The 24875-nt window shown below is 33.5% G+C and overlaps 1 protein-coding gene across 1 annotated transcript in view; it reads right to left on the minus strand.

Moving 5' to 3' along the window:
* Positions 1–2704: 2704 nt before the first annotated feature.
* Positions 2705–24875, minus strand: part of LOC123677872 — a 34102-nt gene continuing 11931 nt past the window's right edge. The window contains exons 10-26 of the mRNA XM_045614602.1: positions 23734–23821; positions 23112–23348; positions 18723–19153; positions 18251–18407; positions 15557–16804; positions 14909–15413; positions 14605–14755; positions 14309–14536; positions 13240–14137; positions 6864–7097; positions 6367–6797; positions 6152–6308; positions 4860–6092; positions 4300–4804; positions 4093–4243; positions 3804–4034; positions 2705–3746 (exon numbers count right to left, since the gene is read on the minus strand). Coding sequence (XP_045470558.1) covers positions 2821–3746; positions 3804–4034; positions 4093–4243; positions 4300–4804; positions 4860–6092; positions 6152–6308; positions 6367–6797; positions 6864–7097; positions 13240–14137; positions 14309–14536; positions 14605–14755; positions 14909–15413; positions 15557–16804; positions 18251–18407; positions 18723–19153; positions 23112–23348; positions 23734–23821 — 7811 coding nt within the window. The 3' untranslated portion in view covers positions 2705–2820. The remainder of the gene's footprint in view (positions 3747–3803; positions 4035–4092; positions 4244–4299; positions 4805–4859; positions 6093–6151; positions 6309–6366; positions 6798–6863; positions 7098–13239; positions 14138–14308; positions 14537–14604; positions 14756–14908; positions 15414–15556; positions 16805–18250; positions 18408–18722; positions 19154–23111; positions 23349–23733; positions 23822–24875) is intronic.

Here is a 24875-nt window from a genome sequence, read left to right on the forward strand (position 1 = left end):
CTATCATATGTTTTAGTGAAACAATACATTTTTTCAAAGCCAAACCGGAAATGTAATCTACAGTAAAATAGGTCTAAAAAATTCAGTTGAGCAGAATGGAAAACAGATTGAAATATTCACATAGTTTGAAAAATAGAAGACAATAAAATTTTATATCATATTATTTTTTTTCACCTAAAAAATACAATTGGGGATTATTATATCCCATCAAAATTTACATGGGGTGTCAAATGATTGCTCAAATAAAATGAAAAATAATATCTATATTATTTTTATACAAGATAAAATGATAACAAATATTTTTACATGAAATTTATTTTTTTTATTTATTTATTCAGTTTCGGGATACAAACAGGAATACTCCCAGAAAAGTATCCTCTAATACATAAGAAACTATTTTAAAAACATCCTATGCTGTACATAAATGCAACATAACATGAAACAACAAAATAATCACTGAAAGAAAATTCCTCTGATACTCCGCTTAAATGATTTCAAATTCACATCAAATGGGTCTAAATCATTACAATATTGATTAAATAAACTACACATTCAACATAGCGAATTTCTGCCAATATTCGTATTGAATCTATTGTGAACAAGTAATTTTTTATTTCTGAACGTTCTCGTAGGAACGTGATAAAGTATCATTGATATCAAGTCGGATGAATCATGAAAGTAATTCGCATTTCATAGTCTTTAATAATATGACAAACTATCACATCACCTGAAGTATGCGACTATGCTGGAATAATTATTTCAGTTTGGTTTTGAGTACTTTTCTTTTCATATTTTTAAACTCTGAAGCTTGTTATATACTTTTTTGCACGATAGAACGACTTTTGTTACTTTGTTGTTTGTTTGTTGTTGTTGATGGATCGGTAGATCATTCTTACTGGTTGCTAAGATTAACGGAACAGCAAGTCAATCACTTACCGTTTAGCGAACGGTAAGTGAGAATGAATATTCATTAAAATAACGAAATAATTCACAAACAATTTGAATTTAATTAATTTAATATTGGAAGTGAAATTATCACAATTGCTGCTGAATTCAACATTTGTTGTTTCAACTCGCTACGTTCCGTAATATGCAAAATTTTGTCAGCAAAGTCGTATCAATTATTGTCGCTTTGTAAATCTACAATCAATAAGTTTTTCATCATCAAGATAACGCCTTCTTTTATATTGCTATACAGCATTGATAGTAAAGCCACGAATGAATATTTTAATTTTTAGGATAATTATTTTGTAGTAGTGAAGATTGTGTCTATCGTTCAAAAAACGCTATAAGTATATCGAACGTTGAGGACTACCGATCTCAGACAATAATTCGAGTCGTCCTTGTGCTCCCCCTCCAAATTATTGTCTTCGATCGGTAAAATGTCCTTACCGTTCTGAATATATTATTATGGCTTTTTACGGTGCATATATCAATTTTCTCTTTTAACATTTTTGTTCCGTCTAGATTTCTCGAAAAGTGTTATTTTCATCACTTCGAATAAATATTGACGAGCTTTAATAAAAGGTTAAAGGTGGTGCAATAAAAAACAACATAGACAGATCACGGTAAATTTCGTCCAATGTCTGAGAGTAAAGCAAATATATAAAACAGGAAATGAGCACTTAGAAATTGGAAGTATAATACTCCTTCAGAAATCAACTCAATGAAAGATAATAAAATCAATCAATGAATTGAGGAAACCAACTGTTAATGAGGTCTTTAAATCAATATTTGTGTGTCATAGGGAGATAATTATTGACCCTTCCACTTGTCAACAATAAGTTCGTTCACTTTTGATTACCATGTTCATGTTATACTGAATATAACGTTAGTCATGTTTCCTAAGTGATAATTGTAATAAAGAAAACTGCAACTTTGTTATTTCATTAGAAAAAATGAACTCAAATGGCATCCAGATATTCAATAATCGTAAAATACACATTCATAATTTTTGGAATACTCTTGAGAAATTCTCCGGAATAATTTAAATCGATTATTTTTTTGGCATTGCCAAAGGTTCGGAAAAAGTAACAAATTAATAATAAAAAATTCCATATGAAATAAAAAAAATATACTAAATCCGAAATTTCATCGAAAGAACTGAAACAATAAATATAGGTACAATTTCAAATCAAAAATCATGTGGTCTTTATCGAAATCCTGAATGAAAATCTGTTGCAGCCAATTCAAAACAAAAAAGCAACTTTTCTTCGAAAATCCACAAAACATACCTCATAACCTCTCAAGTATTCGGAACACAGAGAAAACTAAACTATCGTTGGAATCATCAAGGAGGCCTTCGATCTAAGTTAGTACCAGATCGAAATAAACCATTCCTAACCTTACTATCAGCTCCGCTACTCCACTATAGATAGAAAGCAAAGCAAACACTTCATTATCCAATCTCATTGAATTTCTGAGAGTCCCTTAACTATGGGAGACTGTACCTACTTTGCGTTGAAAGATGCTATATTAGGAATCATCATATTGTCCGCCTCATTGATATTAAATTAGATTGAATACATTATTTGGTATGAAATTAGGAAATTTAAAAGTTGGTTTCGTTGAAAGAAGTTTTCAATCTTTTTCTTTGGTTAAGTCTTTCATCAGACATGAATATTGAAAACTAGATAGGTACCTACCAAAGTTCATGAATGCACCAATTAAATTCAAGGTAACACAACATGAGAACTACAACAACTACAACAAATCTTATTTACTCCTATTACAAAATATAATTAAAATATTCACGTAGAAGTATCGAGTACATTCGGCATATACTTTCATCTCATACTAAATTCCATTCATTCTTTCTTCTTATTCTGTCTTTTTGTTTTGAGATTCATGTATTTTTTCTCTTTTCTGGTGCACCATTTGATAAAAGAGTCCATTAGGATTTCCTAGTAGATTTTGAGGTGTGTCGAATTCAACAATTCTTCCTCTATCCATAACAATTATTTTATCACAGCTTTTGACAGTGTGCAATCTATGTGCGACAGTTATAACAGTGCAGAATTGGAAGAGATCCCTGATTTTATTTTGAATGAAAGCATCCATTTCTTCGTCCATATTTGCAGTGGCTTCGTCAAGTATAACGATCTTACAACGCCTGGTGAGTGCTCTGGCCAAACAGATAAGTTGTTTTTGACCTATGCTCAAATTTTTCTCGGCTATATCTTCATCAAGACTCTTGAAATATGTTTTCAGGTTAACTGTTTCTAAAGTTTTCCAAACCTGATCGTCAGTGATAGTTTGATTAGGATCTATGTTAGTCCTAACAGTTCCTTTGAAGATAACAGGATCTTGAGGAATTATTGCAAGATTGGTTCTTAGACATTCTAGCGATAATGTTTTGATATTCACATCGTCGATCATAATATCACCTGAGAAATTGTATAATTTGAACAATGTGACGATAATTGAGGATTTCCCTGCTCCAGTCCTTCCAACTATTCCTATTTTTTCTTTTGGAAGGATGTTGAGGTTAAGATTTCTAAGAACAGTTTCACCGTTCTTTCTGTAAGTTAAGCTAACGTTTTGGAACTTGACACGACCTTCGTACGGCCATTGTTTCAGCTCACTACCACCTTGATTCTCTTGTGGCAGCTTCGTATATTCCAGTACTCTTTCTACACTCGTCATATTGTTCTCCATCATCATCCACATCATTATTAACAGTTCCAAGAAGAGACAGAGTAGATTAGATTGCGATAGGACTAACCCAACATCTCCAGCCAATACACCTGAAATATTTGATTTTAATGAGAAAAGTTTTGAAAGAACAGCACATTGCATTTTACCTAAATCTAAGAAGATTAGTGCCAGAGCTATGGTAGTAGTGAAGCATGTAGCTAATAAATGTGTGTAGAATCCTAATGTTCTTGCTGCAATTTCCCTCAAATGACTCGCTGAAACATACAAATCTTGATGTCTATCAAACTCTTTCTTCAGGATATCTTGAGTGCCATAAGCTCTTATGATGATGAGTCCCTCCAATGTTGAGTTAAGGTGGCCAATAACTGGACTAAGAGCTGAAAGATAAAAAAGATTAATAGACAATAGCCTAGCCAAAGATAAATCAGAACTTACTTGAATTGCTCAGACGTTGAGTACTTCTGGTAGTACATAAGAAAAATCTACAGACTAGATAAAATGCAATACTGAGTATTAAAGTACCTACAGCTAATACATAACTCACTGAAGCAATAAACAATATTGCAAAAGGAAGGAGAAAGAAAAGCTGAAATCAAAAATTCAATGTAAGTATGATCAAAATCATTTTTTTTTTGGTCTCACCCTGAATCCTTCCAACCAAATGAATGGTACCATTTCATCCATTATGTAGAGATCTCTGGAAAATCTGGTGAGTACATTTCCTATGAGATTTGTATCGAAAAATATCATACTCCCTTGGAGAATATGTGTTACCATAGATTTATGAAGATTTTTTGATACTTTTATAGTGTAGTGATATGTGACGAAACACCTGACAACCACAAATATTGTAGAGAACAATATAGCAAAAACATATAAACTAAACATATTTATTTGTATGAGCTGTTTAGTTCCTGAAGCCCATGAACCTGCTTCTGTTGTAGAATTATGATAGTCCAACCACGTTGTAGTGTAAGAAGATTCTGTTGTAAATTCAGGAGTACTAATTTCTGTATCATGTGTGAAGGGACTTTTATCAGACAGTAAATCATCAATAAATGTTGTAATGTTGTTCTCGAATAAAGGAGAACTAGTAGTTACGTTGATTGTATTGTTGCTAGTTTTATTGAGTCCCTGTTGATTCACCCTGAAAATGTGATTAATATAATCATTTCAATGAAAAGAGAAGAGCTCGCACTCACCATTGACTCAAGAATTTATCTCCCGCTCCGCTAGATACCTCACAAATGATATGTAGCCCTATCAACATTACAAACATTGATAATCCTTCACCAAACTTGAAATAACCCTTGTAAGTTTGGAAGTTGATGGCACCAACATTTTTCTTTTCCTCATAAATATTGTTTTTTTGTGCTGCTGGTATAAGAGCGCTATCTTCATTGATTTCTTCGCTTATTTCTTCTTCGTTATGTGGTTTAACAGTTGTTTCATCGACATCATCATTCTGTTCTTCTTCTATCTGTTGGAATAGTTCTCTTGGAATATCTGATGGTGTACCAGAATATTTCACTGTTGAGTCTGACATTATGGTAACAGTATCAGCTTGATTGACGAATTGGGTACTGTGAGTAACGAAAAGGCATAATTTACCTTTCAAGTAGTCTTTTATTGCGTTATTGAATACTTGATTTTTAATTTGAACATCAAGAGACGCTAAACAGTCATCAAGGAGGTATATGTCGCTTTCTTTGTATATTGCTCTAGCCAAATTTATTCTACATTGTTGACCTCTACTGAGGTTGGCACCACAATCGGTCAGAATTGTTTCGTCACCATTTGCGAAAGTGTTGAAGTCGTATTTTAAGCCGCATATTTCTAATACTTCCTTATACCTTTTTTCCTCATACCTTTGACCAAATAAAATATTCTGCCTCAAAGTTGAAGGGAACAACCAAGGATTCTGATTGGCGTATGAGATCGTTCCTTTAACATTCAATTTACCTCTGCACGTGTTATATTCTTCCAAAAGAGTTTTGAGTAGCGTACTCTTTCCACATCCTGATGGTCCTATCAGTAGATGCAATCCTGATGACAGTTTTAAGTTGAAGTTTTTCAAAACTTTCGTTTTTCCAAATTCAACGTCTACTTCCACTAGATTTATTTCAGGTTTTAACATTTGAATGGTGCTCTTGTACACTATGGTAGTTTCTTCGGAGTTAAGAATTTTGTTCACTCTTTTCAAGCTGACCATGAATTCAGCCATGGCTTGGATACCGAGAGGTATGAAGATCATGGCTTTCGAGACCTTCTGGAAGAGGTCTTGCACATAATAAATAATAGCTGCATCAATGCCGTATCCCATATAGACGTATAGTACGAATAGTGAAGCTTGAGCAAGTTTTGATGATATGATTCCAACTATTATAGAGATACTTTTCCATACAAAAACTCCGTAAAGATTCGAAAGTTCGACCCTGCAATAAGATCAGTACTCAATATACATATAAGAGGCTGAAGTCATGATTTAACTCACCTTCTCAACTTCAGGAGCTTTTCTCTGAAAAATGATTCCCATCTATACATTTTGATCAGTCTTATAGAACTGAGTACTTCTTGGGTCTGTTGGAGTCTTTGGTCTGATTTCTCATTGCAACCAGCTCTTTTCACATAGGTCAGAAAAGAAGCAGATACTTAAAAGAAGATTAACCAGATAAATATGTTGTAATGACTTGAAACACTTTTGCTCACCTTGTAAAATTACTGAGAGCAGCATTATCACCAAACCAGCAACACTGGCTACACCCATTTTATTATAGAGCAAGAAGCATACTAAGATCACTTGAAAGGACTCCAGTAAGAAATCTATTCCATACAAAATAGCCTGATTAAGAGAATTTACGTCCTTAACAATACTTGTGACAATCCTGCCTGTGGATATTTCAGAGACCTTCGACTGGCTCAAAGATAGTACTTTTCTGTAGATCAACGAAGATATGGCTGCTTGCATTTTTATCCCCAGTTCAAGTTTCCACAATACAAAATGTTGCTGCCATAAGCCATTAATAAATGTTATGGAAGCCATAAACAGAGCATAATATACTGCCGTTTGTCTGGTGACTTCTGTTTGATTTGGGGTGAAGTAAGACACGAATTTGCCAGTTGCCCAAGGCATAGAGTATCTAGAATAATTATAGATTATAGAAATATGTACTTATTGTCCTTAGAAATGTTAGAACGGTACTCACGTGAAAATAATTTTAGAAATAGTCTGGGCCAAAGCTAACAGCAATAAAATCTTTCCATAACATGATAGTAACGATTTCATCAATGAAGGATTACTCGTTTTGACCTTATTTCGATGCCAATGGCGTTCAAGTTCATCACCCAATCTCTGAGATTGAAAAGTATCCATTACATCGTAAAGATCTCGTTCTTCTATATCTCTCTGTCGTCCTCTTTTTATGAATCCCAATAGGTATCTACAAAATAACAGAAAAATGATCGATTAGTCATCGATTAATAGTAATTTTCTTTTACTAACAAGTACACAAGGTGATATCATCATGACGACCCTTCATGAAATAATTTTTTTTCTTTCTCTTTTATCTTAGAGTTTTGAGCCACAGGTCATTCAGACCTTTCGGAGACCATATATATTTCATACCATTAGAAATGAGAGTGAATAATAGTATATTATTCAACGAGCGGTAATGTAGGTCATAACTCACGCAGATGAAGTTTGCAGCACGAGCCGCAGGCGAGTGCTGTAATTCATCAAGTGAGTTATGACCATTACCGCAAGTTGAATACTATACTTTATCTACGACTATAACAATAAATACTAAAATACAAGAACAGAGAATGAACTTTATTGGCAAACTTCAGAAGTTACCTATAAACGTCAAAATTATCAATGTGATCTTCCTCCCCCAAAAACAATAATGGAATGTTCCTTTTCGGTCAACCGAATAAAAGCACAGAAGTATAGAAGCACAGAGCCATCTTTTTTGATTTATTATAGTGAGTTATAGCAGTGAGTTATTATAACTCACGCTGTTTGTTAATATATACTATTAATTGCTCAAAAGCAGTAGAATAAGGAATATATAATTCAATATGAGTAGATAAAATTATTTAAACACTATCATTCTGAGATATATTTATCCTGACAACTACATTCAATATAAAATTGAAAACAAAATTTCCTCTTGAAAATCCATACATAAATCAATAAATCCATCGATAACAAAATAAATAATCGTTGTTATGTCTGTGAATCTGTATTATACATGGAACAATATCCCCCAAATCGATTTTTCCTGCAAAATCATCCTCTCTCAGTCCATCAAACAATGGAGATGGATTTTATCAATATCATCATTCAAACAATGATGAATGAAATTTTGTCACATCATTCGATAATCTGTTAATATGAAATATCCACAGTGGATACAGTATTCTACTTAGTTCAATTATTTTTTTAAACACGGACTCCACGTTTAATGTCGTTTAGACAATGATGTCATCCCCACAGAATAAAAAGTCTAAAATTTAGTATTAAACTAGTTTGTAAAGTGTAGTCAATTCAAATTCAGTATAATCTGTTATTTTTTGAGGCATAGTTTGATTCGAGGGAGATACAATTAATTAAAGTTTAATTCAAGCTGGTATTGAGTGGGTAGTTTTGAAGATTATGCTTTTGAATCAAGGCTGTCAAATATATTTCTGAAAGTATCTAGTTATTTTGGGAGTCTGTTTGAAAACTGTTTAAAAAACCAACCTATATACTTCTTTAGAAGGAAAAGATACCATCAATATATATTTTGAAGAAGAAAATGTTAGTTGAAAAACCTGGCGATTCTAAAAATGTCCTAAATATCAAATATCACTATTTATTTCAAATTGTGGTTGAAATTCCATGTGCATATCAATTTTAGAAAAAAGTATTGTAATGTAAAATATAAAAAAAATGCAGCATAGTACTTTATAGTCCTACCAATGAAAATAACACATTACAAAAAATATAAATATACGCATTAAATCTTTTTTTTCCATTTATTTTCTTCTTGATACTTACGAGAAAACAAGTAATGAGAAAAACCCAGCATTCTGCTTAGGACAGGGCTTCCTCTTGAAAGAACTACCTTTGTCCATTTCGATGGGTCAATCCGTTGGGACTAGCAAACCATAAATTCTGTCACAAATCAACACTCAAACCGGCTCTACTGTTGTGATGATACCGTAAAAATTATCCAGTTTCATCTTCAGTTTTCTAATCGAAAATTGTTGTAGAGATACCTTATCGATAAGTGAGAGTGAATCGAATTGTTCAAACCATCCCTGAAATAGAGTGTGGGTTCATTGATTCGAAATGCCTAAGCCTCTCAATTGTCTGCACTTAATCTAGAATTATCGTTAAAATAAATACAACAAAAGCTGAATGACTGCTGTGGTAGTAAAAATGCAATTTAATATCACTTCACCCAATAAGTCCCGGGCTTAACTGGCAAAACCAGATTTTATCTTAAAAATTCGACTTTATTCGTCAACATAACAGGCCAATTGAAAAATCCCCGGTCTACCATAGTAAAACACATTTTTTTGGCAAAATTCGATTTTATTATTCAACATAGTTGCCTTCGGGGGCTATGCAGCGATTATAGTGAACTTTTCGATAACATTTTTGTAGTACGATTTGTCTTTCGCTTCAAAATAGGCCTCAGTTTCGGCGATTACTTCTTCATTGACGCTGAATTTCTTTTCAGCGAGCATTCTTTTGAGCTCTGAGAACAAGAAAATGTGACTGAGGGCCAAATCTGGCGAATACGGTGGATTCAGAAGCAATTCGAAGCCGAATTCATGCAATGTTGTCATTGTTTTCATTGATTTGTGACACGGTGAATTGTCTCAATGAAACAGCACCTTTTTTCTTCATATAGGGCCGCTATATAATAATCGCTGTTGATGATCTGGCCCTTTTGGAGGTAATCAATGAATATTATACCTTGCGCATCTCAGAATGCTGGTGCCATAACCTTGCCAGCTGACGGTTGTGTTTTTCCTCGCTTTGGATTCGGTTCATCGTGTGCAGTCCACTCAGTTGACTGTCTATTGGACTCCGAAGGGAAATGATGGAGCCATGTTTCATCCATTGTCACATATTGACGCAAAAATTCAGGTTTATTGCACTTTAACAGTTTCAAACACTGCTCAGAATCACTAACACGTTGTTGCTTTTGATCGATTGTGAGCTCGCGCGGTACCCATTTTCCGAAATATTCGTGAATGATATGATGAACACGTTCAGATGATATCTTCACAACGCCTACTATCTCCATCAACTTCACTTTAGGATAATTCAAAATTATTTTGTGGACTTTTTGATTTTTTCGTCGGTGACAGCCTCTATCGGGCGTCCACTACGTTCGCGTCTTCGGTGCTCATTTCACCACGTTTAAAATTAGCATACCAATTTTGCAGTTTTTTCTGAATAAGATCCGTACCGTTGGAAAATATCCCTAATATTTTGCATCATGATAGAGGTATTGAAGAGCATTGAAAATATGCAAAAATATAAGGGGTGTTCCATTTAAAATATCACTCATCTGTTGAATAATTTTATTTGGGAACATCCTGTATATCAGAAAATAATTCCCTGAGATGCAGAATTGAGAGTACAAAGGGAATGCTTTTCAACTGAATTCCTAAAACGTCTGGTTTAGCAGCTATGGAAGCCTAACGCACTATTGCAGGACTCTGTATATGGGTTTTTCCGTACGTGTTATCATTTTATACTGGCGAAGTTTATTTTGATTTTATTCAAAATAAAATAAATGAATAACTGTATTTGAGGCAATTGTATAAGTCCTTCAGCCCATATTCAAAATATTTGAATAATATTTGCTTGATGCTGTGGATGTCGAAGGCATGTATTTTCAACATGATGGGGCTGCACTTCATTTCAAGGCCATTTTGACAAATTTCTAGAACGCAAATTATCCGAATTTATGGATAGGTAAGGGTTGACCTCATAACTGGTCTGCAAAGAGCCCCGACCTGATTCATATCGATTATTTTCTTTGGGGTTATTTGAAATCAGAAGTTTTCTCGACACGAATAAACGATAGAATGCAACTTCTTCAGAGAATCGGGGACGCTTGCAACAAATTGAAAAATGATAAGAAAATCAATAACTTGTCTGATTAAATGAGCATAAATGAATTGATCCCCATAGTTTTTTCTCCTTTATTTGGATATCGTATCAAATTCAAGAAATTTTGATATACAGGGTGTTTTTTGAGTTGAATCTTATTTATCAATATTTCCTAGGCCGGACCTGAAAAAGGAGTTCAGTATGTCTGTATGAAGAAGTTGTTGCAGATGATAAACGTACTAAATATCATGGAAGTACATAGGGCGGTTCGAAAGTTATGGGTAATTGTAGAAATTGACAAAATCAATAAAACACTCTGTATCTTGATTATAGACAGAGAGACCCTTCAAATATAAGTTAAGTTTTACGGTTGCGACTGCCAGGGCCATTAGCCGCCTTCAAATATAGGTTATTCTGACTCAATTCAGTGTCCCTTAGCTTACGCCCATTTACCAATGAATCACCCTGTATATTTCTGAATATCAATTTAGGAATTAAGTTCTTAATCTGTTCATTCAGTATTTTTTCATTATAGTTAATCTCAATAAGCTAATCTTGACCTGTCTTCGAATTTTCGAAGTAAAAGAATGTGGAAACATCGCGTCGTGCAAATTTTGTATTCAAGAAATATAATCATAGGGTGTTACAACATTTTGTAGAAAATTGTGGAGAGAATTCTACCATAACTTTCCTTCTTACCAGAAGTATTTAAGTCACAGAAAATTTGCACTCAATATATACTTGATTCATCTCACATCCAGTATATATTATTTGAATAACTCAAAAATCACATTTTAAGTCGTTTCATTTTTTCTTTTGAAAAACAAAAACACAAATGTGCAAAGGTCTTAGTCATTCATATTTCTCTTACTCCTTGGATACATGTCGAAAGATCGAGACACTTTGCTGTTATTAACTCAATAAGGAAACGATTATCTGTTTAACTGTAATCGTTATTAATTTGTTATACATGCTGACCGTACCACATATGATTGACACAGAGAAAATTTTCATTTTAAAGCTTACATACACTTGTAATTTTCAAAAAATCGTTTTTTTTTGTATTTTCTGAATATACATATATTCGAGCATACACACTCAAAATTTTATGTCAATCAGACGAATATTTTCGAAGTTATAGACACATTTATGAAGGCTCGTTTACCACATGTAAAACGCTTTTGGAACTTAACTAGATTTTTTAGTAATTAATCGAAGATTTTTTTTCTCCGATAAATATTTTCCATTTTATAAACAAATTTTCGTTCAAAATCGAGTCTTTTATTTTGAGAAGTCGCCATTTTGTCAAAAATTATTTTTTCGCTGATTCCTTCGATTAAATACTAGATAATGTATTATATTAACGAAATTTATTTGGTTTTTTCATTTCAGATAATCCGGTCCAGAGATATCGTGATCACCGCAAAATTGTTTTTTTTGCGGAGCTCTAGGAGATCGGCGATAGTAACATTCGCGAAGATTATTTTGACAAATAAAAAATATGTTAATATATTATAGGGTTATTATAATATGTACACCAATTTTCAAATTAATAAATTGGATAGTCTGCGCGAAAAAAATTCTTGAAAATCCGTCTTTTTGAAGCCTTCTAACTGTATGTAAGCCCTTAAGATTTACTTTTTTCATGTTTTTTCAATAAGTTATGAGTTTCAAATATATTTTATCTATGACCGTATGACCTTAAATATAATTTATTATTTATTTCATTTTAATCTTCCAAAATAAATCTAATGATTCGAAGTTGTGCACTATATCGAACAAGTATTTCACCTATTCTTTAATCTGTTTTTCAATAGTTGATGTGATTGCATTCAATTAGATCACGGTGATTTTGATCAAAAGCAGACGCCACTAGACTCAATGAAAATATTTTTTATGGATTATTTTGCAACGTAGGTAGTCGAAACCAATAACATAATCGAATTAGGACACCTGCTAATATTATCTTATCTATCAATTAATTATCTTCCAGGATATCATATCTGAGGCATATTTGATGTGAGTTTACGAAAAAAAAACGACTTGACATACTTGAAAGCGAAAATAATGACGTAATATTCAAATTTCCATTAAAAAAATAAAAATTGAAGGAATTCATTAATTTGTTGAGTATCAATCAAAATAAATGGGATCGAAAACTTTTATTTGAGAAAAAAAAACATTTTTCAACGATATCTAAATATCTTCAAAACGACATATAACTACATCTGATTACATAATAGGTTCAGTCTTTTCAGGTACATCGGTGATTCATATCGCCAATTTTGTAATACATGGAATTTAGTTAGGAGAAACAATTGATTCAATCCCTTCTTCATTCAGGTTATCCAGGACAACTATTAGTCTCCTTATTGGGTTGACAGCATATCCCTTATTTGTTATTTATAACTCTGAACAATAAAACAGACTTGTTGCTTGCTTGTGGGATTACTTTCTCAAAAGATTACGAATTATCATGATGATGCACCATTTTATAGAATACACTATCTTTATTCTCCAAGAGAGTATTTGGACTATCAAATTCGATAATCTCTCCTCTGTCCATCACAATAACCCTATTGCATTTCATCACAGAATTTAATCTGTGGGCAACAGTGATTGTTGTGCAATTTTCGAACAACTCCTCGATTTTGTTGTGAATGAAAAGATCGGTTTCTTCGTCCATGTTCGCTGTAGCTTCATCCAGAATTATTATCTTTGTTTTCCTGACAATAGCACGAGCTAAACATAGCAGCTGTCTTTGACCAACGCTGTGGGTAAGACCGGATTCGTGAATATCTTGGTTCAGATCAGTTATGGCCGATTTGAGATTTACAGCATTCAATGCTTGCCAAATATCGTTATCAGAGAATTTTCCTAACGGATCAACATTAGAACGAATCGAACCACTGAAAATAATAGGATCTTGAGGTATTATACTGATGTGATTTCGAAGATGATCTAGTGATAAAGTTTTGATGTTGACGTCATCTATGATAATATCACCTTCAACGTCGTAGAGTCTGAATAGTGTTACTATTATCGAAGACTTGCCGGCACCAGTTCTGCCAACTATACCGATTTTTTCTTTGGGATTTATGGTGAAACTCAAGTTCCTCAAAACTGTTTCGTTTTTTTCTCTGTATGTCAAGCTGACGTTCTGATATTTGATACATCCTTGAGAAGGCCAATTGGCCACACTTTGACCAGTCTGTATTTCTTGTTTTACATCAGTGTAATCTGCGGCACGTTGGAAGTTTGTCATTATGCTTTCCAGCATAACCCATTGACGAACTCCCCAGTCCAAGAAATTGCTGAGAACAAACGATTGGGTTATGGCCAAACCTACATTGGAAGATGAAGCATCTGAAAAATTCAAGATATATCAGTTTTATGGTCATGATTGCAGTTTTAGAGCAAGAGAAAAATTGGTCACTGAAAATCAATAAATAGTCCATTGTGTTTTTCGATATAGACGGTTGTTCATCTAATGACTATCTATTTATTTTCAATGATTTGAAATAACACATGTCTTACTGTCTTCTCCCAAAAATTTCAAAATGATAATGGCGATATACACCGCAGATAGCATGTGTAGGGAAAAGGACAAACATCTCATCAAAATTTCGAATAAATGATGAACAGCAACAAAATTGTCCAAGTGTTTATCAAACTCCTGTGCCAGGATTGATTGAGTGCCGTATGCTCGTATTGTTGTAATTCCTTCTAGAGAAGCATTCAGGTGACCAAGAAGTGGACTTCTGGCTAAAAAAAAAATGAATTTTAATAAAAAATGAATCTTTCAATATGTCAATGTCTCTACGACTACTTACAGGCCATATCGATACGTCTGAGAGTCCTCGCTGGTCTTATACAGTAACGTGAACAAACGAAAAATATTATCACCAGAAGGACAGTCATGATTGTGAATGGTAAGTTGATGGTAGCAATCAGTAATGCTGTGGATGTCATCATAGTTAACATCTGCAAGATCAATTAATTCATTATTCAAGACTAGTTCAGCTTTTGATCTGAATAAATTCGTTAAGAATGACAAGACGTGCCGAAGACGAAACCGTCAGTTTAACCGAGACTATGCCCTGTTGATATTGCAATCTAGAACTCAAAGATACTAACCCTCATAGCCTCGTTGATGATGTACGGTATCCATTCGTCCACATTGAACAAATCTTTGGCGAACCTGTTTATAATATTGCCACTCATGTTCACGTCGAAAAACGACATGTGTGAACCAAGAACGTTGGTAATCATAGATTTATGCAGATTTTTCGACACTTTCAGACTGAAAATGAAGAACAATATGTTTGTGACGAAACCAGACACACAGGCTCCTATTGTCAGAAAGCTATACCAGTTGAGATAGTAGGCTCGTTGGTTTAGCAGTTGTTCCAAGGGCACGGAAACATTATTTTTATTTTCGAAGATGGCTGTTGAATTCGTAGATCGTTTGAATATTATCGGTACGGATGACGATTCAGGATCACTTGAACTGCCATATTGGTAAGATATCGTGGACATACTTTCATACAGATTTTCTGAAGTGAATTCCGGATATTCCGTCGAAATTGAATAACTGGAGTTTGTCATTGATTGGTTGCTTATTTTTTCTTCTACCTCAATCCTGAAATATAAAGGATTTTTATATGTCAAGTGACCAAGTATGAAGATTCCTCTTCAACTCATATTTTCTGGAAATGCCTTGAATTTTATGTTATTTTCAAAATTTTCTTTTAGTATTCATAATTTCATTTCAATCCTACTCACCAGTAAGTCATTAGTTTCTCGGAATAACCAGAAAAGCATTCTACCATTATGTAGAGTCCAAAGACAATGAAGAATACGGAAAAGCCACCTCCAAACATGAAATATTTCTTATAATTTCTCCAACCTATTCCACCTGTCGCTAAGGTTTCGTGGTAAACGTTTGCCTTTACGGATGTGCACATCTTTGCTATCAGTTCAGTATTTTCATTACATGGTTTTTCTTCCTCCATTTCCTTGTTTTCTTCATAATTTTCTTCGTCTGACTCGCATAAATCTTTATCCAGGCTTTCGAGACTTTGGGTGAGTTTTGCAGGGATATCCATTGGTTTTCCTGAATATGTCACTGTACCATCTAACATTATGATAACATTGTCAGCTTTGTTGACGAATTTCGTATCGTGTGTAGCAAGGATAACAAGTTTATTTTTCAAATAACCTTGAATGCTGTTCTCGAATATATAATTCTTAACATGCCCGTCTAAAGAAGATAGCGAATCATCGAACAAATATATATCACTATTTTTGTACAAAGCTCTAGCTATATTCACTCTAGTTTGTTGTCCTTTACTGAGATTGACACCACAATCATTCAAAACTGTTTCGTCACCTTCTGCTAAACCATCAAGGTCAAACTTTAGAGCACAAACCTCCAAAACTTGCTTATATTTAGCCTCATCCCATTCTTGACCAAAAAGAATATTCTGTTTTATAGATGAAGGAAAAACCCAAGGGTTCTGTGGAGAGTATGAAACTGTACCGTCAATATTCATTTTTCCAGAAAGAAGCTCGTATTCTCTTAGCATCGCTTTGATCATCGTACTCTTTCCACATCCAACTGGACCAATAAGAACATTCAAACCCGGTCTCAGTTTCATGTTAATATCTTTCAAAATTGGGATTTTAGCAAATCCTATATCAGCCGACACAAAATCTACTTTCGGTAATATAATAGATTTGGATTGTTCATCTGGCTCTATCTCTTCAGCAGTGAGGATGATTTCAACTCTTTTCAAGCATGCTATGAATTCAGCGATGGAACCACAGCATATTGGTATAATGAAAGCTATAGCTCTTCTCAGCCTCTGATAACATGTTGATGCGAAATAGATTGTCCCGGCTGTCAAGTTTTGACCAGACCAAAGTAGTACCACGATAATGATAAGGTACGACAGTTTGTAACAAAGATGTCCTAGAAATCCGGAAAGAAATCTAAGTATTGAGAGGGTCCTTATCTTACGTATTTCTTGCCTGAAAATAATGATGGAGTGAGAATTGTGTTAACCAGTAACTTCAAAATTAAGGAGAGAATATTATATCAAGTATAAAGAACGTTGAGTATACAAAGAGATTCAAAAGTCCAGGTCATAAATTTATGAAGCAATATAGTTCTAGTTGAAATAAGGCTGTTGAAGTCAATATTGTATTTCAATTATTTTTATGAATTTCAACCGAGTTAGGAAAATAAGTATTTGAATTAATGTTTTTGTTGAGATTCTAGAATCCCTCAGAAGCTTAGTTGTCGGGGTATCGTGTCTTCAGACACCAATGAGTAGAAGGGACTATTTAAAGCGAGGTTTTCCCAACTTTATTCCCAAAAAAAATTATCCTTTTTGAGAACCGCTAGGACGTTCCGTTTTCGAGAAAAAGGACTTTAAGGTTATCGAGATATTGAAATTTTTTTTTGTGGAGATAAGTTGGGAAAACCAGGAAATGGCTCTGAATAGTTCCTCTCCTCATTGGCGTGGAGGTGAGAAGTGACTGAAGAATCCGCCACTCCGCCACTGAGGTATTGTAGAAACTCAATAAAAACGTAGAAATATTGGAAATCCTCCAAGTACAAGATCCTCCGAAATGCTTATTATCCCAACTTGTTTTGAATTTATAAAGATTAATGAAAAAAAATTAAGTATTTCGAAGGGATTCGAAAAAAAAATTACTTCAAAGAACTTCTTAATTTAACTAGAATTAGATTATAGTTAATTAGGGAGGTTCCGTTTCACTGCGACCTAATGGTCTATTGTGCCCCATCAGAGCTATTCTCTCCATAACCTGATCTACAGCTCGCCCTCCAGTTCCAGAATTCTAATGAACCCCAGTATCTGGGATGGCTTCAAGGAGGCTAATTCCTCACTTCTACAAGTTTCGTGAGCAGATTTTGCGTTGGCTTGTGATTGCGAGGCATTTTGTCTCCAGGTGATCCAGAGCTTTTTCCTCCTCCCCACAGAATTTGCACTTGTCGTTTCTGCTAGTCTCATTTTCGTGAGGTGCTTCCTCGCAGTGTCAAAGTTTCGAAGAAACTTTTTGGAATTATCCAAACCAGGAAGATTCCATCAAAGTGTTTCTTTTTCGGTTTTTTCCTTCTCCTGGAACTCTTTCTTGTAGGTACATTTGTCTATGCCACAGAAAGGTTTAGGGCCGATGAAAGGAGTTTGTGCTCCTTTTCTGGCAAGTGTGTTGGCCTCTTCATTCCCTCTAATTCATGAGTGGCCGGGAACCCAGACTCAAAAGACCTTGTTATTCTTGCCTATTTCATTTAGAGATAGGACTATCTCTTCATAAAGTTATTTTATGACCTGGACTTCTGTATTACCCTGTGTATATTTTTGCCGTTCCCAATAGTTTTCTCCATATATTAATTAAATTAACATTGAGCGAATACGGATTTAATATTCATCAATGTTATAAGATACTCACTTTCGTAAACCAATGGTTTTTGTGGCAAAAAATTTCTCCCAAGCATACATCTTAATCACTCTTATAGCTGTGATTATCTCTTGTGTGAGCTGAAGACGTGCGTCAGACTTGCCATTTGCGGCTTTTCTCTTTTTGAAGACGACAAAAGCTATATACACTGCAGAAAAATTAGATTTAGTTTAGAAATGCGCTCAATTTGATCTGAGAAATACATATAGCATGTTTGGGCAAGCAATCAGAAGAATTATTCAACCAATTGTTATGTTTGGAAAATTCTTCAAAGCAGACTGAGTTGTTGAAATCGTCACGAAAGGAAAAAACGTTATGATCCCTGAAGTTGTTTTGTCTTTTTTTCTGTATTTTTCCATTCAATGAACTTGGAGAAAGAAGAACCAAGATTAAATCATTGTCTGAATTAGCGGAGAGTTCCTTCTTTGATATCTTAAGAACAATAACGAATTCTGATACTCACTTTGTATAATCATCACAATGAAGACTGTTCCTAAACCAGAAGCCGCAGACATCCCAATCTTCGAATATAGCATGTATATTACCACGATGGACTGTACTACCTCCACCCAAAGATCATTCACAAAGTATAGGGCATCCTCTATTTGGACGATATCTTTCACCAAGGCCGTGTTTATTTTCCCTATTGAAATCTCCGCCAGTTTTGTAGGACTCAATTTGAGAGCCTTCCGATACATCAGAGAGGATAGCGAAATTGCTAGTTCGATACCGAATTCGCTCTTCAGCAAGACATAATGATGCTCGTAAAAAAGATAGGCACTGTTGGTGAAAATTACTATTGCACCATTGAACCATGCTTCGTTCTTGGTTACTTCAGTCTGATTCTTATCAAAGTACTTCACGAGTGTGGAAACAGCAACTGGGGTGAGAATTCTACAAAACAAAAAGTGAATAAAAAATAAATAACTGTATTTAGGCAATGGACTAGTTTAGTGATATTGATAATACTATATTTGACACGAAGAATGAAAATATAGAGCAAAACTGATGAATCAGTGGGAAAATTTTGAAAATCCATCAATAAATGACTGAGAAATAGATTATTTAAATTTACGTATTTTAGCGCGGAACGTCTTTGGTCTCCGTCTGTGACGTCACGCCACTTGCCTGTGATCGCTACACCATAAATAACGTTTAAATACTTAGCCGCGCCAAGGCTCTCGCGCCGTTTCTTGTTGTACAGTGTAGTTTTAACTCGAGTTTTGTTTTTATGTCACCATAATGGAAGAAGGCTTCGTGAAAGGACAAAGTGACAATTTGCCTAAAATAGATATATTCGCAGTGATGGAGTTTTTTTCTTCAAATGCATCTTATGTCAGTGCTGAAATAAAAGGAGTTAAACTTTTCAGGTCAGTATCTACTTTTGAGTTTACTTCATCATGGTTAAGCTTATAAAGATGATTTATTCAAAAAACGTTTCATAAACAGTTTGTAGTTGAGTACTGGTTGTTGAAGTCTATCCATTATCAATGGCAAAACATATTTATTTGAGGAGTAAAAAGAGAAAAAAGTAATGTTTACTGCCCGTATAAAATTCGGTATGAATCAATTCTATCTAAGTGGACTTGATATTGACGGGCGTCATATCGTCTTGTTTATGTTTTAAAACATGAAGGAGATAGTTCGCAATGTCAGTGGTGTAGTATGTTGTTTTTTGTGTGTGAATTTAAAGATTTCAATATTGTCGGTAAGGGTTCGGAATGATCTGAATAGATGTCTCCTGAGACAACGCGATTTTACACGACACGAACGGCACAAGTGATTGTACACCAATGAATTCGTAAGTACTCTGCGAATACCAGTCGCCTCGTGTAAGTGGCGTGACGTCACACACTAGACGCTGCGTACTATGAAATTATTCTTCCAAGCGCAACTTCAAAGTCCCATAACTTTTTCATTTCTAGAGATATTTCAATGATTTTGACTGTACAGGCTAGTCCGAAAGTAGTGAAACACGATACCATCCTATTCTTTAAATGGAAATGCCCAGTCTTTATATCATACTCATAAATCTTAATGAAATTTTTATTTCGAAATCCCCATTTGTCATCATTTATCTGTGGAACTTTTTGACGAAGTACACTTCTTTCGAAAACTTTCATGGTTTAAACTGAAGATCATATCTTGAAAACCGTTGGAGATAATTGTACAATTTATTTTTTATGGAGTTTTTGAAAAATTTTCAAGTCGTCTGCAAACTTGCGGATTACTCCATAGGTGGTCCGAAACACACAACATTTTTTTTTTAATTACATTAAAAAAATATCAATAGGTTAATTTTTTCAAATGGCATTGCCTGAATTTTTTGCATTCGTGCAGATGCAAAAATCCTCGTCTCCGACTCGGATGTTTGTTGCCAATAGAACTCATGCTCCTTGTTAAAATATTAGTTCGCAATGTTTTTTTCGATTTTTTTTTTCGGAAAATTAGATGCCTTTATGATATTACTTACGAATAGATCTGATCAAACTGAAATTTGAAAATCGAATAGTCATGACAAATAGTTTCGTAGGGAGATTGGAATCAATTTTTTCAAATTATTTCCTAATTTTTTAATAAAAAACGGCACAGCCAATTCTTCTTTTAGCCACCTCGCTGAATAGGTAATCAAATTACCTTTCATTTGATGTATCATAATCCATATATTCCCATTTGATAAAATCAAGTGGGGGTGAGAAATATCAAATTCAAAAAAGCACAGGATAAATTGCTTTTGAAATTAAAATTCGACGGTTTCGGGGATTTTCCTTAATAATTCTTCATACAAGAATAATTGACGAGTTACGTTACTTTTTTGGCACGCTTTATAATAATCTATATCGAAAGGAGAGAAATAGAACTTTCCTAGCATTCATTTATTATTTTTATATGATATTTCATTTTCCTCAAAAAAATTGTTGGAAAAATGTGATACCTAATTCTAATTGACATTTTCAAATTAATCGAGTAGGTGGTAGACTTAAGTTCTATGTGTTATGCAAAATTTATAAATGATTATATAAATACAAATTTTAACAAGCGCCTTTAAGCGTTGAACTTCACGTCAGAGTGTTTCCCTAATTATTTTTACGTAATGTTTCATGATAATAGAAACACGGAGTTACGAAAATCAGAGATGATGTAAGAAAGATTTAAAATTTCATAGATTCAACTGGAGTAACTGCGAATTCTTTGTTATTATTTTATTAAAGTGGTGATCACCACCACGTGGGTGCTCAGTTCAAAAAGAAATTAAAGATATTTCTTCTCGCAAATCAACGATATTCATGTGGTTTTCACATAATTTCCTTAAACAATAATCTACATGGAAGAAAGTAAATATTTTTATTTTGCGAATGAAAAAACAATTTTTGGTGAATTCTCGTTTTTCGTGAAAAAATTGATGATACCTACTTTTTATAATGCACTGATGAATTTTTGAAATATGTGAAGAATAAATCCACCAAAAATCATTTCAAAAGAAGTAAAATTATAATGATAATTTATAATTGAAAGTCGTCGTACAGTGCTGCAGAATATGGAGATAATGTACAACTTCGTACACCTTACAAAGGTTGGTCATCGCAGGAGTGCCAGAGGGGAAATGAATGGGTACCAAAGTTTGACTGATACGCGAAAAACCACGTGCTGGTAATTCCTCTTAACTACATGGATTCTTATTAATATCGAAACTTTCATTCACGATGATATCGTTTAATACACCTTCTCATCAATATCAAAACTTCTAGCTCTTATTTTCATCAGGATATCTCCCATTTAGTAAATTAAGCTTTGAAATATCATTTTATCACCTGCAAATTTTATAGATACATGCCATTTTTCCAGACATTTAATCATTCACCATAGACGAGACAACAAATACATACATTACTGTTTACATACAATTGCTGTTATCAATATGAACCCATTATGAGCAGACGAATGGAATACATCACTCTTTAGTGCCTAGTTTGCAGGGGAATCTCCACTTACGATGTATATTTTTTATTTACTACGTTAATCTTGAGACAAACAGGGGTTAACTAAGGATCAGGATATAAAAAAGTTGATAAGACCACAATGCGAATTCAGGAATTTCCGTTATTCATTTTGAAGATCAACAACATTTGAGACTATTTTCTTCACAAAATTTGAAAATTACGCAACAACACACCACCTGTTTCTTGAAACAAAATTGCAAAAATAACCTCAAATGAAATTATTTATTGAACAGATCTCTATAGATATTGGACATTAATAGTTATTTATGCAACAAGTGCAATAAACAATTTTTGCACGAGTTGCATACAACATTTTTTCTACGTTCATGCAGAAAACAAAAAATGATTTATTGAGGTGCGGCACTAGGTGTAGGAAAATGAAAAGCGCAACTTGAATACTTTATTATTAATATCGATTTGCATTGAAACAGGAACTAATACGTTACGAACAATTTAACTCAAACTTTATTTTTACCCCCAATGTTGAAAGTGAATGAACAATTGGTGACAGCACGTTGAAGTAGAATGACAGATGAGTGCAATAAAAACTTTATTGCACTAGTGCAATAAAGACCTTCTTTTTCCACTAAATATAGTTCAATAAGTTTTGCTTTTTGCATGAATGTAGAAAAAGAAAATTTGTATTTAATTTAATGGATATTTTATGCCTATAAAAGTAAAAACTGCAGATACTAAACATCGTACTGGTTGGTTCATATCATAAAGATTACGAAATATGAATTATCAATTTGCAGCAAAAAGGTAGAAACTGAAATTAAGAATATTTTTCTTAGCTGAATTATCTTGATTTTTAAACAAAAATGACAAAACAAAATGCTGTAGGTACTTACGAATATGCAACTTTCACAATCAACTGGATGATTCCAAGGAATAAATATCTCTTCCAAAAACGTTGGACCAACAACCGGAAAACTGATTTCTGCTGACCTTTTTTCACTTTTTGGTTTTCCCAAATTTCTTCCATTTTATCACCCAGAGGTTTCGCCCTGAACTTGGACCAAACTTTACAAATGTCATCTTCATTCAGATCTCTTTTATTTCCTTTCCGTATTATGGGGTGGATATATCTTCAATAGAAAATAATAGTTGTTATCGATTATGTCTAAATTAATCGGTATATTTAGTGTTAACATTCAGTGTTACGTCATATAAAAGACAACGAAGGCATATAATTTGAGTGATTAACATCAATTTAGTTTCGGAAGAGATTTTGTTGGAATTTTTTTATTTAATTTTAAACCATTAAACCAATATTGCAAAAAGGTGTATAAGATATTCGATAAATTACCCCAAATAAGAATCATGAATTGAAAAAACAGAAAAAATTATAGTCAAAGAAAATCCATCAGGAGGAGAAATGTAACTATGAAAGAAAACCGAATTCTTTAGTCTTCAGGATACTATTGTGAAAATTTCCTTATATTTTCCAATTGAAGAGAATGAAAAACTTACGAAAATGATAACAAGGACAAAATACCGGCAGTATCTTTAGGATGTAGTTTTCTGTCTACCACAAAACCTCTGTCCATGTTGAAGAATTCTCAAAAATGTTCACTTGTGTAAAAAGTAAAATAGTACTACATTGGTACTTAGGCGCCTCAACACATAGATATTTCTAGATATTGAATTAATTTCATTGAAACTAAGAAAGGTACATATTTATATATGATTCTGTAACAAACTCAGCAGATAAGGTATCAATAACAATAAAAGACAATGGCATCCAATTTAATTTATTGTATTTATTATGAAAATAGGAATCGTTGAGCAAGCTGTAAGACAAACTCAATATTTGTCTGTATTTTAGCTACTGTTTTCATGACGTTTACGTTTACGTAAAGATTGACTTTGAGAAGATATAATCCTTTGATTCTTTAAAGTTTTGAGCATTTTTTGAAGGGTTTTCCTCATCTTCGCCCAAGCAAAAAAACCATTATTGTCTGGCAATATTAACATTACATCTTTCAAGGTAATTCAACATCTTTTAACCTTATATATTTTAGATGTCTGCATTCCTCTCCTGATTTTTTTTTTCTTAAAACGTATTCTTACGCTAAGCGCAGGTAGAAGAGAAACGAAAATCAATATCATTAATTTTCAAAATATATATTTTTTTGAAATAGAGCAATAAAAAAAATGATTACCTTCAAACAATAGGTAAAGCTTGTGAATATGAAATCTCAGTATTAGCAGGGAAAATGTAAACGAGGCATCATACATTTCAACGTATGATACAAGAATTTAGATAAAAACCTCAGCAAAAACTCTGTCTCCCCATAGAGGTGTAGTGTTTGGTTTGTGTATTTGTTTACAGAATAAGCTGACATTTCGAAGAGCCTCGTCTTCATCCAAACAAAATCTCCTCCATGCTTTCTCTTCACCAAAAGTTGACGACATATATATTATAATTAAATCTGAAATCAAAAAAGAAAAAGAACAGAAAGAAGTAATGGATGTTATCGTTTCCATCATATCGATTTAGAGTTACCAACCTACTCTAATAAAGAATCTGAAACTGAATTGATAGCTTGGAAACCTCTATGAAATTAATAAATTGGACAAGTATTTACCAAGTGGCCAATGGTTTCTTCTAC

The sequence above is a fragment of the Harmonia axyridis genome, chromosome 4, assembly GCF_914767665.1.
Source record: "Harmonia axyridis chromosome 4, icHarAxyr1.1, whole genome shotgun sequence".
Lineage (NCBI taxonomy): Eukaryota > Metazoa > Arthropoda > Insecta > Coleoptera > Coccinellidae > Harmonia > Harmonia axyridis.